This window comes from Salvelinus alpinus, chromosome 10, assembly GCF_045679555.1.
Source record: "Salvelinus alpinus chromosome 10, SLU_Salpinus.1, whole genome shotgun sequence".
In the NCBI taxonomy this organism is placed as follows: Eukaryota; Metazoa; Chordata; class Actinopteri; order Salmoniformes; family Salmonidae; genus Salvelinus; species Salvelinus alpinus.
This window is the reverse complement of record NC_092095.1, coordinates 10474062-10493267: the sequence shown is the minus strand read 5'-3', so window position 1 is coordinate 10493267 and position 19206 is coordinate 10474062. Positions and strand designations below refer to the sequence as shown.

Sequence of the window (19206 nt, the reverse complement as noted above, 5' to 3'; positions counted from 1 at the left end):
TATTTTACACTATAGAGTTAGAAACATTTAGATACGCCAGCTCGGCTGAGCTCCACACTACGAACGGACCACCGAGTGCGTCTCAGGGCAGATTGCAGCCGCCGAAGACAGCTCCTTCTGTGATGTAAATCAACACCTGAATAAAAGGCTAATTAAGATGAGGGGTGAAAAATGATCGGCCTTCACTGCAACCTCCCCTAGACCGACGCGTCCTTTATGACTTGAAGCTGTTCGCAAAAAAAAGTCACCCTTCTTAAAAGGAAGTATAAACTTTTTTATTTTTTTTTATTTTTTTTTGCACTCCGCTTTTATTTCTTGTGGTCATGTGACAATGTACTGTAGGTTAAGACAGGCTAAGACTCGAGGCTATCGGCTGAGACGATCCATATCTTGTCGGAAGACAGCTAGAGGGCATAGTAAGGTTGATAACCTCCGTGGCTGTCCATGACAATGATGAAGGTATGATTTAACACTAAGAGTGGACAAAAGCCTGGTATACGTTGTGTATTGCTTAGAAAAGCCGCCGAGAATTCTGGGATGAACGTTCTTCTTCTTGAGAGTGAGACTGGGAATGTGTCGTGATGATGAGTCAGCCGACAGGGCATAATGCTATCAACAAATGATCACACTGATGTACCACTAGTGTAGTGTCTCTCTCTATCTGACAGAAATCACACTGAAATGTAGAACGTGGACAACACAGAAACTAACCAGGTGTTCTCTCCTACAGGTGGAGGTTCTGGATGGCAGGACCAGGCAACAGCTGTGTTTTCTAGATAAGGTACAGGCATTGTACATCCAACCCAATCACAATATGGATACTCCAAAGTCAAATGATTCTGATTGAGCTTGAATTTCTCTAGTCGATATTCTTGCGTATTGACGTATTTGGTCTCTATTTCCAGGTGGAGCCCCACGTTACAATAGGAGAAATCAAGAGACTTTTTCACAAGTCATGTAAGTATTGATATGTCACTAGTAATTATCCTATAATTGATCAACCGGTCATGATAGAACGTCTATCGGCTGTACAGTACTGATCAACTTGATCAATGGATTATAAATGAGAGCTAGTTTGATGAATGCCATAATCTAAAATGTCACATCAGATAAAACAAGGGTTCAGTGTGGGTCGTCAAGGGAACCATGAAAAACAGCCACAGACCCGAGCGTCTAGAGATCCTGGAACTGTTGGAGGCAGTGAGACAACAGCTGAAGTCTACTCCGTTGTGAGGAACTACTGCTATAGGCCTGAAACTAAACTCTCTCTCTCTCTGTGTCTGTGTCTGTGTCTGTGTGTGTGTGTGTCAGATCAACAGTTGTATCCAGCCAGACAGGACCTCAAGCTCGACCCCAGTAAGTGATTCATGTGTTTAGGCTGGTACTGTTAGTCTAACTGTTGCTGAAGTGGATTTTTCGTTGTTGATGTTTATTGTCACATATTTCAGCCACACGCGTTGCTGACAGGTGTATAAAGTCGAGCACACAGCCGTGCAATCTCCATAGACAAACATTGGCAGTAGAATGGCCTCACTGGGTTTGGCGGATGCCTGGAAAACTCTACCTGCCCCAATGCATAGAGCCAACTGTACATTTTGGTGGAGGAGGAAATGGTCTGGGGCTGTTTTTCATGGTTCGGGCCCCTTAGTTCCAATGAAGGGAAATCTTAACGCTACAGCATACAATGACATTCTAGATGATTCTGTGCTTCCAACTTTGTGGCAACAGTTTGGGGATGGCCCTTTCCCGTTTCAGCATGACAATGCCCCAGTGCACAAAGCGAGGTCCATACAGAAATGGTTTGTCGAGTTTGGTGTGGAAGAACTTGACTGGCCTGCACAGAGACCTGACCTCAACCCTATTCGAACTCTTTTGGGATAATTTGGAACGCCGACTGCGAGCCAGGCCTAATCCCCGCTGCAATGTTCCAACATCTAGTGGAAAGCCTTCCCAGAAGAGTGGAGGCTGTTATAGCAGCAAAAGGGGGGGACCAACTCCATATTAATGCCCATGATTTTGGAACGAGATGTTCGACGAGCATAATTATTCATATTCATCATCTCCAGCATTAACATGAACATGTTTTGTAGTGAAGAACATAAAGGAAGATAAATGTTTTCTAACATCATCCACCAATTAGTAAACAATGCCTTCCCATAATTGGCTAAAATCACACGATGCACACCGATGATGTCATTGGAAACACTTTTCTTCCTCTAGAAACATTCACAGGTGTTGATGTTGGGGTGGTGCTGGATAATAAATAAATAAAAAATGTCCCTACAAGTGCCTTGATCAAGGGCACATTGACACGTGTTTCACCTTGTCGACACAGGTATTCGAACCAGTGGTTACTGGCCAAATGCTCTAACCTCTGGCTACCTGCCACCCCACTTGCTAGAGTGTTGAGTTAATCAACTTTACATCCTCATTTGTTTTGAATCATTTCGATTGCATTGGAATACTTTCAATGTTTAAGACAATATAATGTGCGAAGTTCACAAGCCAAACAGCTAATATATTCTCTGTTGTCAACGTGATGTGAGATGATTGGGTTGTAATGTACACAAAGTTTGTTTTTTACCCCTTTTTTTCTCTCCAATTTCATGGTATCCAAATTGGTAGTTACAGTCTTGTCTTATCGCTGTAACTCCCGTACGGACTCGGGAGAGGCGAATGGCCGAGAGCCGTGCGTACTCCGAGACACAACCCAACCAAGCCGGCACTGCTTCTTGACACAATGCCCACTTATCCCGGAAGCCAGCCGCACCAATGTGTCGGAGGAAACACCGTGCACCTGGCGACCGTGTCAGCGTGCACTGCGCCCAGCCTGCCACAGAAGTCACTAGTGCGCGATGGGACAAGGATATCCCTGCCGGCCAAACCCACCCCTAACCCGGACGACGCTGGGCCAATTGTGCGCCGCCCCATGGGTCTCCCAGTCGCGGCCAGCTGCGACAGAGCCTGGACTCGAACCCAGAATATCTAGTGGCACAACTAACACCGCTGCGCCACTCGAGAGGCCCAGCATGTACACTCTTAAAGACATGCTCCAGTACTTTGGCGACTAAGAAAAGTATTTTTGAAACCTCCCGCTTTGGGATGAATGTGTCAATGTGTCGTTCATACATGCTCCTTAGCAATTTGAGTTCTAGCCAATGAGCTTTTACATGTAAGTCATTTAGCAGACACTCTTATCCAGAGAGACCTACAGAAGCAATAAGGGATAAGTGCCTTGCTCAAGGACACGTCGACAGATTTTTCACCTTTCGGTTACTGGCTCAACGCTCTTAACCGCTAGGCTACCTGCCACCGCATTTGAGTGACAGCTAGCATGAGGTCTGCGCAACGTTAGGCCCAGCGGCCCACACAGCAGCGGCTGAGAGAGAGAGCAACGGCGTAGTGCTCATATCTGCACATATGTGACATAGTATGCATTTTTCGGCGACCACTCTTGGCTATTGAGTACTACTTTCAGAACTACTGGCTAAAAATAATACAAAATAATACAAAATAATACAAAATAATACAAAAAGTAGCGGAGAATCTCTTTAATATAGCTTGTTACTTGAAGCGGACAGGCAATCTCATTTAGCTGAACCTAAATGGGTCAATATCTACCCCGTTGAGCTTACACTAAAATTACTTTCAATTATTCCTCCACAGAAACAGGTTAGGAGTAAGGTCACCTTGAGCTTCTAGGACAAGAGAATAGGGAACATTGATTGGTTCTAAGAAAAGAATCCATGTAAGAAGTTTTTCTTCTTATAATCTATGACATTTTACATGGAAGATGAATTCCTTGGTCTGTTTGAACAGGAAAATCAAACTCTACATTTTATTTTCACATCTTGTTTTTTTGTGTTTTTTTTCTCAGAAGGAAAATCACTTAAGGACGACGATGTATTACAAAACCTACCAGTTGGGACCACGGCAACCATGTATTTTAGGGACCTGGGTCCACAGATCGGGTGGACAATGGTAAGAGCCTGTGACCTACAGTACTGTAGATTCAAACTGCAGTCCCCCATTGGACTCTTATAGACTGTTAACATTTGACAAGAGCCTCTTCTTTCAGCTATTAAGTTCAGGTTTCATGTTAATTTGACATGTGTAATGAATACATTGGACATCTTACACACCCTCTTCCGCTGTTGGCAGGTGTTTTTAGCGGAGTACATTGGCCCCCTGTTTATTTACCTCCTGTTCTATTTCCGAGTTCCCTATATCTACTCACAACAGGATGCCTTCACCTCCAGCTCCAACTCAGTGGTCACGTAAGTCAGTCTCTAATACACCCAATAACATACTGATTGGCTTCAGATGAGATCCAATCTAACATTCATCTGTCTCTCTCTTTCTTTGCCTCCATCCAATGTCCCCTTCTCTCTTCCTCACTTTTCTATCTCTCTCCCCCCCACCTCTTTCTCCCCCACTCTCTGTCTCTCCCCCCCACTCTCTCTCCCCCCACCTCTCTCTCTCTCTCCCCCCACCTCTCTCCCCCCACCTCTTTCTCCCCCACTCTCTGTCTCTCCCCCCCTCTCTCTCTCCCCCCACACCTCTCTCTCTCCCCCCACACCTCTCTCTCTCTCCCCACACCTCTCTCTCTCTCCCCCCACACCTCTCTCTCCCTCCTCCTCTCTCTCCCCCCACCTCTCTCTCCCCCCACCTCTCTCGCTCTCTCTCTATCCCCACCTCGCTCGCTCTCTCTCTATCCCCACCTCTCTCGCTCGCTCTCTCTCTCCCCACCTCTCTCGCTCTCTCTCTCTCCCCACCACCTCTCTCTCTCGCTCCCCACATCTCTCTCCCCCCACCGCTCTCTCTCCCCACACCTCGCTGTCTCTCTCTCCCTCTCCCCACCTCTGTCTCTCTCTCCCTCTCCCCACCTCTGTCTCTCTCCCCCCACCTCTCTCTCTCTCTCTCCCACCTCTCTCTCTCTCCCCCCACCTCTCTCTCTCTCCCCCCACCTCTCTCACTCTCCCCCCACCTCTCTCACTCTCCCCAACTCTCTCCTTCAGACTAGCCTGTGCCTGTCACACCTGCCACTACATCAAGAGATTGATTGAGACTATCTTTGTGCACCGGTTCTCCCATGGCACCATGCCTCTCAGGACTATAGTCAGGGTACGGACTTCCTCTGCTCCACTTGGGCTACTTTACTTCGAAGCCATGTATTTTACAGTATTACTAGTGTACTTTACAGTGCTACTTTAAATGTGGGTCATAATTTACAGTATAAGGACAATAACAACCACTGCTCCTCACATTCTCAATACAAAACATAGTCACTCTCTGTCTTTGTCCTATCAAAGGTTTTTAATACACTGCTACCACTGCAGTATTATCTGCAGAACATCAAGATGTCATTAGAAATATTTTTTTTACAATATATTGGCCTCCCGAGTGGCACAGCGGTCTAAGGCACTGCATCTCAGTGCTTGAGGTGTCACTACAGACACCCTGGTTTGAATCCAGGCTGTATCACAACCGTCCGTGATTGAGAGTCCCATAGGACGCCGCACAATTGGCCCAGCATCGTCCGGGTTTTGTCCGGTGTAGGCCGTCATTGTAAATAAAAATTTGTTCTCAACTGACTTGCCTAGTTAAATAAAGGTTAGAAACACTAGCAAATTGACAGTGTCCTTACTGGTATTTCCCTCTCTTTCTGTCAGAACTGTGTGTATTACTGGTATTTCCCTCTCTTTCTGTCAGAACTGTGTGTATTACTGGTATTTCCCTCTCTTTCTGTCAGAACTGTGTGTATTACTGGTATTTCCCTCTCTTTCTGTCAGAACTGTGTGTATTACTGGTGTTTCCCTCTCTTTCTGTCAGAACTGTGTGTATTACTGGTGTTTCCCTCTCTTTCTGTCAGAACTGTGTGTATTACTGGTGTTTCCCTCTCTTTCTGTCAGAACTGTGTGTATTACTGGACCTTTTCGGCATGGTTGGCCTTCTACATCAATCATCCACTGTACACGCCTCCATGTAAGTCCTCTATCATTCAGACCGACCACTCAGACCGACCACTCAGACCGACCACTCAGACCGACCGACCACTCAGACCGACCACTCAGACCGACCACTCAGACCGACCGACCACTCAGACCGACCGACCACTCAGACCGACCACTCAGACCGACCACTCAGACCGACCACTCAGACCGACCACTCAGACCGACCACTCAGACCGACCACTCAGTGGCTCAACCAGACTTACAGTCCCTCCTCCACTCTATATATACGTAGGTACATCTGAATAATAACAAGATGACTTCTCTCAACCAAACATCCAACTAACCAATGGTTTATGTCTCTCCACAGCGTATGGAGACATGCAGGCGAACTACGCACTGGCTATATTTGTGGTACGTATTGGTTGACAAAACACCCGACGGGGGTGATGAACACGAGAAATAATTATTACAGATGACTTTGACGTGTGTTAAACGGGATATGTGTTTTATGTTTTGACTGCAGCTCTGTGAGGCTGGTAATTTCTCCATTCACGTGGCTCTCAATAACCTCAAGGCAGAAGGTGGGCCCAAGTGCAGAAAGTTCCCTCGCCCGACGAAGAACCCATTCACGTGGCTCTTCTTCCTCGTGTCTTGCCCCAATTACACCTACGAGGTAAGGATGAAGGCTATAAACCATATAAATAGATCCTGTTTCTATGGCTACGACGTGTTGTGACTATATGGTTGTGGTTTCTGAAATGATCAATGGTGTTACAGGTTATCGATATTTCTTTCATTTAGGTAGGAGCCTGGGCAAGTTTCTCTGTTATGACCCAGTGTCTTCCAGGTCAGTTGATTTAGATCCTATTTTTTATAAATGTTTACTAATTTCAGGTTTATTTCCCATATTTAATGAATACTTTGGCAATTTTACTCACTCACACATTTATATTCCCACTACTCGTGTGTGTGTGTGTTGCACTGTGCTGCCACTAAGGTACAATCTGTTATTGATCTGTCTCTCCACAGTGGCCTTGTTCACCTTCTTTGGTTTGATCCAGATGACCATCTGGGCCAATGGGAAGCATAAAGCCTACACCAGGGAGTTCAAGGACTACCCACACCTGCGTATGCCAATTATCCCACTCCTCCTCTGACCACACAACAAACATTTACCATTCTGACTGAGGAGTATCAGAGGCATCAACCTGAAACGCTGTTGGAGATCGATGGGTTACTGTATTTCTCACAAAGCACGAAGACCCCATTGGCTGTTCCTTCATCTAGCGTCATGGCAATGGTCTGTTATCTTTTCAACAGCTATCAAGGACAGAATTCACAGAAAGGATTGTGTCATCACTGTTGTGGATTGTGGATTGATTATGTTTCATTCAATCTTTGAGACGCAGCTATATTGATAAGTTATTTATATGATATATTTTACCGATCAGGATGATTGATTGACTGTTAAGACGCAGCTATATTGATAAGTTATTTATATGATATATTTTACCGATCAGGATGATTGATTGACTGTTACGACGCAGCTATATTGATAAGTTATTTATCTGATATATTTTACCGATCAGGATGATTGATTGACTGTTACGACGCAGCTATATTGATAAGTTATTTATCTGATATATTTTACCGATCAGGATGATTGATTGACTGTTACGACGCAGCTATATTGATAAGTTATTTATCTGATATATTTTACCGATCAGGATGATTGATTGACTGTTACGACGCAGCTATATTGATAAGTTATTTATCTGATATATTTTACCGATCAGGATGATTGATTGACTGTTACGACGCAGCTACCGAAGGATCAGATGCTGTTGGCGTTCTTCGTCTTCAGACGGTGGAAATAATCCAAAATTATAAAATTATGAATATACGATTGGAGTTACAGTATATATAATCTACCATGTTATTTTGTAATAAGTTATTGTGCATTTCCTAGAAGAAAAGAGAGTGTGTAACTTGTTACGATATACCTGTTTAGGAAGGCCTCGTGGAACAGCATTTGTTACGGCTGAAGTGTATCAGAGCTATTTTCAGTTTACAGAGTAAGTAGAGAAGGGAAAATGGAATTGGTTAACTGAGAAGTGATCTAGAAGCATAGAAATGGAACTTTAGCAGATGTTCTAAGTTTTACATGTGTTTATTTTCCACCTCTACAATGAAGCCGCATTCGTTTGAAAGTAACTAAACGACCTGATGATTTTAACTTTGGGAGAAAGTTGAGGCTAATTTAGTTATGCATTACTTATTTATCGTTCAAACTAACTACAATCTGTCAAATTCTCAGGTGTTACTAGATGTAAGAGGTACTGTTGCATCCTGTACAAATTATAGACAAACTCAATTATAGACAAACTAATTTGTCGACAAACTTGTTTTGTATACAAAGTGTACATATTAAATGAATAATTAAAATCATTTAAAAGAGACAAGTCTTTTATCTAAAAGAAGAGTTGTGCATATTTCACAAAGAATCAATCATTGTTACAGAAAATATTTATTTGAAATAATTATCTCTGACAATTCAATAATCTCTCATTTGCAAACAAAACAGTTATCTGGCATATGCATAAAACTTCCAAAATTGTATGCACAGAAGAAAGCTTAATGTTTAAACAGAACATATAGGCTTACAAAATCACATCATAATTTAAATGTGAATTCAATAGCAACAAATGCTTTTAACAGTCATTTGGCCAGTGTATTAGGTACACCACCCCGTTCACACAAATATTTTGATCCTACAGACAGTGAGACACGTGGCTTGCTATATAAAGCAGACAGACAGGCATCGAAGCATTCAGTTACTGTTTGATTGAACGTTAGAGTGGACAAAACGAGTGACCTAAGAGACTTTGAGAGTGGTATGATCGTCGGTGCCAGGCTGACCGGTTCCAGTACCTCAGAAACGTCCGGCCTCCTTTGCTTTTGACCACACGACAGTGTTTAGGGCAGGAGTACTCAACCCTACGAGATCCGGAGCCTGTTGGTTTTCTGTTCTACCTGATAATGAATTGTCCCAGGTCTAAATCAGTCCCTGATTAGAGGAGAACAATGAAAAAAGACAGTGGAACTGGCTTCCAGGTCCAGAGTTGAGTTTGAGGGGTGTAGAGTTTACCGGAAATGGTGTGCGACAAACAAAACACATCCAGTCAGTTGCAGTCCTGTGGGTGAAAACAGCTCGTTGATGAGAGAGGTCGAAGGAGAATGTCCAGAGTCATGCAAGCTAACAGGCGGAACACAAACAGACAGCAGCAGTCCTGTGGGTGAAAACAGCTCGTTGATGAGAGAGGTCGAAGGAGAATGTCCAGAGTCATGCAAGCTAACAGGCGGAACACAAACAGACAGCAGCAGTCCTGTGGGTGAAAACAGCTCGTTGATGAGAGAGGTCGAAGGAGAATGTCCAGAGTCATGCAAGCTAACAGACGGGACACAAACAGACAGCAGCAGTCCTGTGGGTGAAAACAGCTCGTTGATGAGAGAGGTCGAAGGAGAATGTCCAGAGTCATGCAAGCTAACAGGCGGAACACAAACAGACAGCAGCAGTCCTGTGGGTGAAAACAGCTCGTTGATGAGAGAGGTCGAAGGAGAATGTCCAGAGTCGTGCAAGCTAACAGGCGGAACACAAACAGACAGCAGCAGTCCTGTGGGTGAAAACAGCTCGTTGATGAGAGAGGTCGAAGGAGAATGTCCAGAGTCATGCAAGCTAACAGACGGAACACAAACAGACAGCAGCAGTCCTGTGGGTGAAAACAGCTCGTTGATGAGAGAGGTCGAAGGAGAATGTCCAGAGTCATGCAAGCTAACAGACGGAACACAAACAGACAGCAGCAGTCCTGTGGGTGAAAACAGCTCGTTGATGAGAGAGGTCGAAGGAGAATGTCCAGAGTCGTGCAAGCTAACAGACGGAACACAAACAGACAGCAGCAGTCCTGTGGGTGAAAACAGCTCGTTGATGAGAGAGGTCGAAGGAGAATGTCCAGAGTCGTGCAAGCTAACAGGCGGAACACAAACAGACAGCAGCAGTCCTGTGGGTGAAAACAGCTCGTTGATGAGAGAGGTCGAAGGAGAATGTCCAGAGTCATGCAAGCTAACAGACGGAACACAAACAGACAGCAGCAGTCCTGTGGGTGAAAACAGCTCGTTGATGAGAGAGGTCGAAGGAGAATGTCCAGAGTCATGCAAGCTAACAGGCGGAACACAAACAGACAGCAGCAGTCCTGTGGGTGAAAACAGCTCGTTGATGAGAGAGGTCGAAGGAGAATGTCCAGAGTCATGCAAGCTAACAGGCGGAACACAAACAGACAGCAGCAGTCCTGTGGGTGAAAACAGCTCGTTGATGAGAGAGGTCGAAGGAGAATGTCCAGAGTCATGCAAGCTAACAGACGGAACACAAACAGACAGCAGCAGTCCTGTGGGTGAAAACAGCTCGTTGATGAGAGAGGTCGAAGGAGAATGTCCAGAGTCATGCAAGCTAACAGACGGAACACAAACAGACAGCAGCAGTCCTGTGGGTGAAAACAGCTCGTTGATGAGAGAGGTCGAAGGAGAATGTCCAGAGCCATGCAAGCTAACAGACGGAACACAAACAGACAGCAGCAGTCCTGTGGGTGAAAACAGCTCGTTGATGAGAGAGGTCGAAGGAGAATGTCCAGAGTCATGCAAGCTAACAGGCGGAACACAAACAGACAGCAGCAGTCCTGTGGGTGAAAACAGCTCGTTGATGAGAGAGGTCGAAGGAGAATGTCCAGAGTCGTGCAAGCTAACAGGCGGAACACAAACAGACAGCAGCAGTCCTGTGGGTGAAAACAGCTCGTTGATGAGAGAGGTCGAAGGAGAATGTCCAGAGTCATGCAAGCTAACAGACGGAACACAAACAGACAGCAGCAGTCCTGTGGGTGAAAACAGCTCGTTGATGAGAGAGGTCGAAGGAGAATGTCCAGAGTCATGCAAGCTAACAGACGGAACACAAACAGACAGCAGCAGTCCTGTGGGTGAAAACAGCTCGTTGATGAGAGAGGTCGAAGGAGAATGTCCAGAGTCGTGCAAGCTAACAGGCGGAACACAAACAGACAGCAGCAGTCCTGTGGGTGAAAACAGCTCGTTGATGAGAGAGGTCGAAGGAGAATGTCCAGAGTCATGCAAGCTAACAGACGGAACACAAACAGACAGCAGCAGTCCTGTGGGTGAAAACAGCTCGTTGATGAGAGAGGTCGAAGGAGAATGTCCAGAGTCATGCAAGCTAACAGGCGGAACACAAACAGACAGCAGCAGTCCTGTGGGTGAAAACAGCTCGTTGATGAGAGAGGTCGAAGGAGAATGGCCAGAGTCATGCAAGCTAACAGACGGAACACAAACAGACAGCAGCAGTCCTGTGGGTGAAAACAGCTCGTTGATGAGAGAGGTCGAAGGAGAATGTCCAGAGTCGTGCAAGCTAACAGGCGGAACACAAACAGACAGCAGCAGTCCTGTGGGTGAAAACAGCTCGTTGATGAGAGAGGTCGAAGGAGAATGTCCAGAGTCATGCAAGCTAACAGACGGAACACAAACAGACAGCAGCAGTCCTGTGGGTGAAAACAGCTCGTTGATGAGAGAGGTCGAAGGAGAATGTCCAGAGTCATGCAAGCTAACAGGCGGAACACAAACAGACAGCAGCAGTCCTGTGGGTGAAAACAGCTCGTTGATGAGAGAGGTCGAAGGAGAATGGCCAGAGTCATGCAAGCTAACAGACGGAACACAAACAGACAGCAGCAGTCCTGTGGGTGAAAACAGCTCGTTGATGAGAGAGGTCGAAGGAGAATGTCCAGAGTCATGCAAGCTAACAGGCGGAACACAAACAGACAGCAGCAGTCCTGTGGGTGAAAACAGCTCGTTGATGAGAGAGGTCGAAGGAGAATGTCCAGAGTCATGCAAGCTAACAGACGGAACACAAACAGACAGCAGCAGTCCTGTGGGTGAAAACAGCTCGTTGATGAGAGAGGTCGAAGGAGAATGTCCAGAGTCGTGCAAGCTAACAGGCGGAACACAAACAGACAGCAGCAGTCCTGTGGGTGAAAACAGCTCGTTGATGAGAGAGGTCGAAGGAGAATGTCCAGAGTCATGCAAGCTAACAGACGGAACACAAACAGACAGCAGCAGTCCTGTGGGTGAAAACAGCTCGTTGATGAGAGAGGTCGAAGGAGAATGTCCAGAGCCATGCAAGCTAACAGACGGAACACAAACAGACAGCAGCAGTCCTGTGGGTGAAAACAGCTCGTTGATGAGAGAGGTCGAAGGAGAATGTCCAGAGTCGTGCAAGCTAACAGACGGAACACAAACAGACAGCAGCAGTCCTGTGGGTGAAAACAGCTCGTTGATGAGAGAGGTCGAAGGAGAATGTCCAGAGTCATGCAAGCTAACAGACGGAACACAAACAGACAGCAGCAGTCCTGTGGGTGAAAACAGCTCGTTGATGAGAGAGGTCGAAGGAGAATGTCCAGAGTCATGCAAGCTAACAGACGGAACACAAACAGACAGCAGCAGTCCTGTGGGTGAAAACAGCTCGTTGATGAGAGAGGTCGAAGGAGAATGTCCAGAGTCATGCAAGCTAACAGACGGAACACAAACAGACAGCAGCAGTCCTGTGGGTGAAAACAGCTCGTTGATGAGAGAGGTCGAAGGAGAATGTCCAGAGTCATGCAAGCTAACAGACGGAACACAAACAGACAGCAGCAGTCCTGTGGGTGAAAACAGCTCGTTGATGAGAGAGGTCGAAGGAGAATGTCCAGAGTCATGCAAGCTAACAGGCGGAACACAAACAGACAGCAGCAGTCCTGTGGGTGAAAACAGCTCGTTGATGAGAGAGGTCGAAGGAGAATGTCCAGAGTCATGCAAGCTAACAGACGGAACACAAACAGACAGCAGCAGTCCTGTGGGTGAAAACAGCTCGTTGATGAGAGAGGTCGAAGGAGAATGTCCAGAGCCATGCAAGCTAACAGACGGAACACAAACAGACAGCAGCAGTCCTGTGGGTGAAAACAGCTCGTTGATGAGAGAGGTCGAAGGAGAATGTCCAGAGTCGTGCAAGCTAACAGACGGAACACAAACAGACAGCAGCAGTCCTGTGGGTGAAAACAGCTCGTTGATGAGAGAGGTCGAAGGAGAATGTCCAGAGTCATGCAAGCTAACAGACGGAACACAAACAGACAGCAGCAGTCCTGTGGGTGAAAACAGCTCGTTGATGAGAGAGGTCGAAGGAGAATGTCCAGAGTCATGCAAGCTAACAGACGGAACACAAACAGACAGCAGCAGTCCTGTGGGTGAAAACAGCTCGTTGATGAGAGAGGTCGAAGGAGAATGTCCAGAGTCATGCAAGCTAACAGACGGAACACAAACAGACAGCAGCAGTCCTGTGGGTGAAAACAGCTCGTTGATGAGAGAGGTTGAAGGAGAATGTCCAGAGTCATGCAAGCTAACAGACGGAACACAAACAGACAGCAGCAGTCCTGTGGGTGAAAACAGCTCGTTGATGAGAGAGGTCGAAGGAGAATGTCCAGAGTCATGCAAGCTAACAGGCGGAACACAAACAGACAGCAGCAGTCCTGTGGGTGAAAACAGCTCGTTGATGAGAGAGGTCGAAGGAGAATGTCCAGAGTCATGCAAGCTAACAGGCGGAACACAAACAGACAAAAAAACGGCGGAGTACAACAGTGGTGTGCAGAACAGCATTTCGGAACGTACAACTCGTCAACCCTTGTCACGGGTTCTCCTCCTATCAGCTAAAAACAAGAAGAACACTTTTGGCCGGGCCTTACAAAGACTAGGGCAAAGCAGTTGGCTAGGTATTGCTCTGTTTCAGCTGTCGTGGGCAGCCTAGCTGTTTGGAAAAGGAGGTACTGCTCTGTTTCAGCTGTCGTGGGCAGCCTAGCTGTTTGTAAAAGGAGGTACTGCTCTGTTTCAGCTGTCGTGGGCAGCCTAGCTGTTTGGAGAAGGAGGTACTGCTCTGTTTCAGCTGTCGTAAGCAGCCTAGCTGTTTGGAAAAAGAGGTACTACTCTGTTTCAGCTGTCGTGGGCAGCCTAGCTGTTTGGAAAAGGAGGTACTGCTCTGTTTCAGCTGTCGTGGGCAGTCTAGCTGTTTGGAGAAGGGGGTACTGCTCTGTTTCAGCTGTTGTGGGTAGTCTAGCTGTTTGGAAAAGGAGGTACGACTCAGTTTCACCAGAGAATAAACACCTTACGTTCTTCACAGAATGAAGAGCAAAAATGTACGCTTGTTAATTAAGCTTTGAACCTTTGAAATGACACTGGATACACAGCTGACGTGTAAGAATGTGGGTGACGCAGGAGTCAATTTGCTAAGGAGACAGAATACAATGGTTTCAATTCCAGCTGTATTTACTGTGCATAATAATAGATGCCACTATCATGAATGAAGTGGGTATCTGTTAATCATGGAAGGATAAGCACATACTCAACCTCATGCTCTTCACGGTGCAAATTTCCCCCTTCTGAATTGGTTATAGTTTATTTCTATTTAATATTATTGTTTATTTAAGTCCATAGAGTTCTGAGGTGTTTGTGAATAAACGTAAATCATTATAGAACATTAAAATATATTTCCATTAATTTCTGATTAGTAATTATCTCATGAGCCAAATTCTCTGGCTCACTAGCTAGACTTTCAACAATAAAGTTGAGCAAGAGAAAACAAGGTGAGTTTTTATATAAGAGTAGTCACCTGATCTAGTGTGGTCTGATTAATAGTCACCTGATCTTGTGTGGTCTGACAGAGTAGTCACCTGATCTAGAGTGGTCTGATTAATAGTCACCTGCTCTAGTGTGGTCTGATGAATAGTCACCTGATCTAGAGTGGTCTGATTTATAGTCACCTGCTCTAGTGTGGTCTGATTAATAGTCACCTGATCTAGTGTGGACTAATTAATAGTCACCTGATCTAGTGTGGTCTGATTTATAGTCACCTGCTCTAGTGTGGTCTGATTAATAGTCACCTGCTCTAGTGTGGTCTGATTTATAGTCACCTGATCTAGAGTGGTCTGATTAATAGTCACCTGATCTAGAGTGGTCTGATTAATAGTCACCTGCTCTAGTGTGGTCTGATTTATAGTCACCTGCTCTAGTGTGGTCTGATTAATAGTCACCTGATCTAGTGTGGACTGAGGGACTAGTTACCTATATCTAGTGTGGTCTGATGGAGTGGTCACTACACTCGCTGCTGCGGGAGAGAGAGAGCATCTGAGTCAAAGTCTATGGCCCTGATATGTACAGTACTTTTTTTTTTTTTTAACTCCACTTAGTTATTTTCTGAAAAGAAGTCAAGATGATTTGAATGTTTGACTGCCTGAAGAAAGTTATTTACCCTCTTTTTCTCAATGTACCGTTTCCTCCTCCTCTGTTTTCCCCTTCCCTAGCCTCTCTCGTTGGTCCTGGTACTTCAGTCTCCTCAGCGGGAAACCCTGCATGATGGTTGCCGTGGTGAAGGTTAGCAGGAAGAGGAACAGGATCAGACGATTGCTGTAGTTCAACACCTTACCACCCTGGACAGAATAAAGCATCCATTGGTTTTGTTAGTGTTTAGAGTTAGTCCTTATTTACTTGATTTACAAACACGAATATACAGGGTGACATCACATCAGTTATTATTACAAATTTATGGTGGCAAAAGTTGAACATTTCATTCCCCTAATCTTCCACTAGAGGTCACAACAGTACACTCCAAACTGCTATCTAAATGGTTCTGCTCTGTAAAGCAATGTGTAAAAAAAAAAATGTTTAATTGAACCTTTATTTAACTAGGCAAGTCAGTTAATATTTTTTATTTTATTTACAATGACGGCCAAACCCGGACGACGCTGGGCCAATTGCGCACCGCCCTATGGGACTCCCAATCATGGCCGGATGTGATACAGCCTGGATTTGAACCAGGAACTGTAGTGACACCTCTGCACTGAGATGCAGTGCATTAGACCGCTGCGCGACCTTTTACTTCAGTCGGCTAAATCAGGGACACACAGAGTGTTTCTTGGTAGTCTTAAACAAAAGTTTACACCTCACACACACGGCTTACAAACAGAAGACCTGTACTGTGTCAGATATGGAGTTGAAATGTATTCCATTTTGAGTTTTCATCCCATTATTACACTTTATATACATCACAAGGTGATGACTGAAAAATAACAAAACTGTTTGACATAGAAACACCAGATTTTCGGTGTAAATAAAAATAACATTCCATCCATGAGGCCACTAGAGGGCAATTTGATAATTTGACTGCAGGAAAGGGCTACTCATTGACCAACTAGTCATTTTGGTAATTTACAACATGGGCCCAACTAGGACTGACCATGATGATCCCAGTGAGAAGGGCGGTGCTGGCAAACATCACAAGGAAGCTATGAACCAGGTGTACCTCCACCTCTCCCACACTTCCCTCCCTTTCTTCCTCTCTCCTTCCCTCCCTCCCTTCCTTCCCTCCCTCCCTTCCTCTCTCCTCACCATGAGGATCCCAGTGGACATGGAGGTGCTGGAAGCCATCACGAGGAAGTAGTATATGAACCATGTGACCCCCAAGAGCCCGTTGGTGACCCCATGGCCTTCAGAGTCTCTTTGAGCATGAGCTTCTTCTCTAGGATGATTCTCTTCACCGTCATAGACACACAGTAGACCCTTCACCATCATAGACACACAGTAGACCCTTCACCATCATAGACACACAGTAGACCCTTCACCATCATAGACACACAGTAGACCCTTCACCATTATAGACACAGTAGACCCTTCACTGTCCCAGACACACAGTAGACCCTTCACCATCATAGACACACAGTAGACCCTTCACCCACCTAGACACACAGTAGACCCTTCACCGTCATAGACACACAGTAGACCCTTCACCGTCATAGACACACAGTAGACCCCTCACCATCATAGACACACAGTAGACCCCTCACCATCATAGACACACAGTAGAACCCTCACACACCTGGACACACAGTAGACCCTTCACCTGCTCCATCAAGATAGGAAGCAACAGTTCAACGTCAGCATGAAGCTAGGGGAGGAGAAGAGAAAGAGAGGAAGGAGGAAACAGGAAGGAGAAAATAAATGGAAAGATGAAAGGTGGAAAATAGAGAGGATGGGGAAAGGTGGGAAAGTGAGAGAGATGATAGGGGAAGGGGAAAGGTGGGAAAGTGAGAGAGATGATAGGGGAAGAGGAAAGGTGGGAAAGAGAGAGAGATGATAGGGGGAAAGGAAAGGTGGGAAAGAGAGAGAGGAGAGAAAAATTAGGGTGAAATTACAATCAAACACTGTCATCTGTAAAAATAACCACAGCAGGTATTTTATTGGTATTTATGTATTAGTGTCTGTAGCTAGACCCCTTGGTATTTATGTATTAGTGTCTGTAGTTAGACCCCTTGGTATTTAGTGTCTGTAGCTAGACCCTTGGTATTTAGTGTCTGTAGCTAGACCCCTTGGTATTTAGTGTCTGTAGCTAGACCCTTGGTATTTAGTGTCTGTAGTTAGACCCCTTGGTATTTATGTATTAGTGTCTGTAGCTAGACCCCTTGGTATTTAGTGTCTGTAGTTAGACCCCTTGGTATTTATGTATTAGTGTCTGTAGCTAGACCCCTTGGTATTTATGTATTAGTGTCTGTAGCTAGACCCTTGGTATTTATGTATTAGTGTCTGTAGTTAGACCCCTTGGTATTTAGTGTCTGTAGCTAGACCCTTGGTATTTAGTGTCTGTAGCTAGACCCCTTGGTATTTAGTGTCTGTAGCTAGACCCCTTGGTATTTATGTATTAGTATCTGTAGTTAGACCCCTTGGTATTTAGTGTCTGTAGTTAGACCCCTTGGTATTTAGTGTCTGTAGCTAGACCCCTTGGTATTTATGTATTAGTGTCTGTAGCTAGACCCCTTGGTATTTAGTGTCTGTAGCTAGACCCCTTGGTATTTATGTATTAGTGTCTGTAGCTAGACCCCTTGGTATTTATGTATTAGTGTCTGTAGCTAGACCCTTGGTATTTATGTATTAGTGTCTGTAGCTAGACCCCTTGGTATTTAGTGTCTGTAGCTAGACCCCTTGGTATTTATGTATTAGTGTCTGTAGCTAGACCCCTTGGTATTTAGTGTCTGTAGCTAGACCCTTGGTATTTATGTATTAGTGTCTGTAGCTAGACCCCTTGGTATTTATGTATTAGTGTCTGTAGCTAGACCCCTTGGTATTTATGTATTAGTGTCTGTAGTTAGACCCTTGGTATTTAGTGTCTGTAGCTAGACCCCTTGGTATTTATGTATTAGTGTCTGTAGTTAGACCCCTTGGTATTTAGTGTCTGTAGTTAGACCCCTTGGTATTTATGTATTAGTGTCTGTAGCTAGACCCTTGGTATTTATGTATTAGTGTCTGTAGCTAGACCCTTGGTATTTATGTATTAGTGTCTGTAGCTAGACCCTTTGGTATTTAGTGTCTGTAGCTAGACCCTTGGTATTTAGTGTCTGTAGCTAGACCCCTTGGTATTTATGTATTAGTGTCTGTAGCTAGACCCCTTGGTATTTATGTATTAGTGTCTGTAGTTAGACCCCTTGGTATTTAGTGTCTGTAGCTAGACCCCTTGGTATTTATGTATTAGTGTCTGTAGTTAGACCCCTTGGTATTTATGTATTAGTGTCTGTAGTTAGACCCCTTGGTATTTATGTATTAGTGTCTGTAGCTAGACCCCTTGGTATTTATGTATTAGTGTCTGTAGTTAGACCCCTTGGTATTTATGTATTAGTGTCTGTAGCTAGACCCCTTGGTATTTAGTGTCTGTAGCTAGACCCCTTGGTATTTAGTGTCTGTAGCTAGACCCCTTGGTATTTATGTATTAGTGTCTGTAGCTAGACCCCTTGGTATTTAGTGTCTGTAGCTAGACCCCTTGGTATTTATGTATTAGTGTCTGTAGCTAGACCCCTTGGTATTTAGTGTCTGTAGCTAGACCCTTGGTATTTATGTATTAGTGTCTGTAGTTAGACCCCTTGGTATTTATGTATTAGTGTCTGTAGCTAGACCCCTTGGTATTTAGTGTCTGTAGCTAGACCCTTGGTATTTAGTGTCTGTAGCTAGACCCTTGGTATTTATGTATTAGTGTCTGTAGTTAGACCCCTTGGTATTTATGTATTAGTGTCTGTAGTTAGACCCCTTGGTATTTAGTGTCTGTAGCTAGACCCCTTGGTATTTAGTGTCTGTAGTT

General features: G+C 45.0%; 1 protein-coding gene across 2 annotated transcripts in view; it reads left to right on the top strand.

Annotated features, from left to right (window-relative positions):
• The window catches only part of LOC139531495 (very-long-chain enoyl-CoA reductase-like), a 17299-nt gene extending 8886 nt beyond the window's left edge, over positions 1–8413 (top strand). Inside the window, exons 1-12 of one of the 2 annotated variants that reach the window (XM_071327987.1) lie at positions 336–459; positions 731–781; positions 906–957; positions 1312–1356; positions 3878–3981; positions 4162–4277; positions 5019–5124; positions 5913–5985; positions 6322–6365; positions 6478–6627; positions 6756–6801; positions 6984–8413. In XM_071327987.1, the coding sequence (XP_071184088.1) occupies positions 445–459; positions 731–781; positions 906–957; positions 1312–1356; positions 3878–3981; positions 4162–4277; positions 5019–5124; positions 5913–5985; positions 6322–6365; positions 6478–6627; positions 6756–6801; positions 6984–7111 (930 nt within the window). In that variant the 5' untranslated portion in view covers positions 336–444 and the 3' untranslated portion in view covers positions 7112–8413. Of the gene's footprint in view, positions 1–335; positions 460–730; positions 782–905; positions 958–1311; positions 1357–3877; positions 3982–4161; positions 4278–5018; positions 5125–5912; positions 5986–6321; positions 6366–6477; positions 6628–6755; positions 6802–6983 lie in introns of those variants that run through there. The other variant, XM_071327986.1, reaches the window with a different exon arrangement.
• Positions 8414–19206: the final 10793 nt, after the last annotated feature.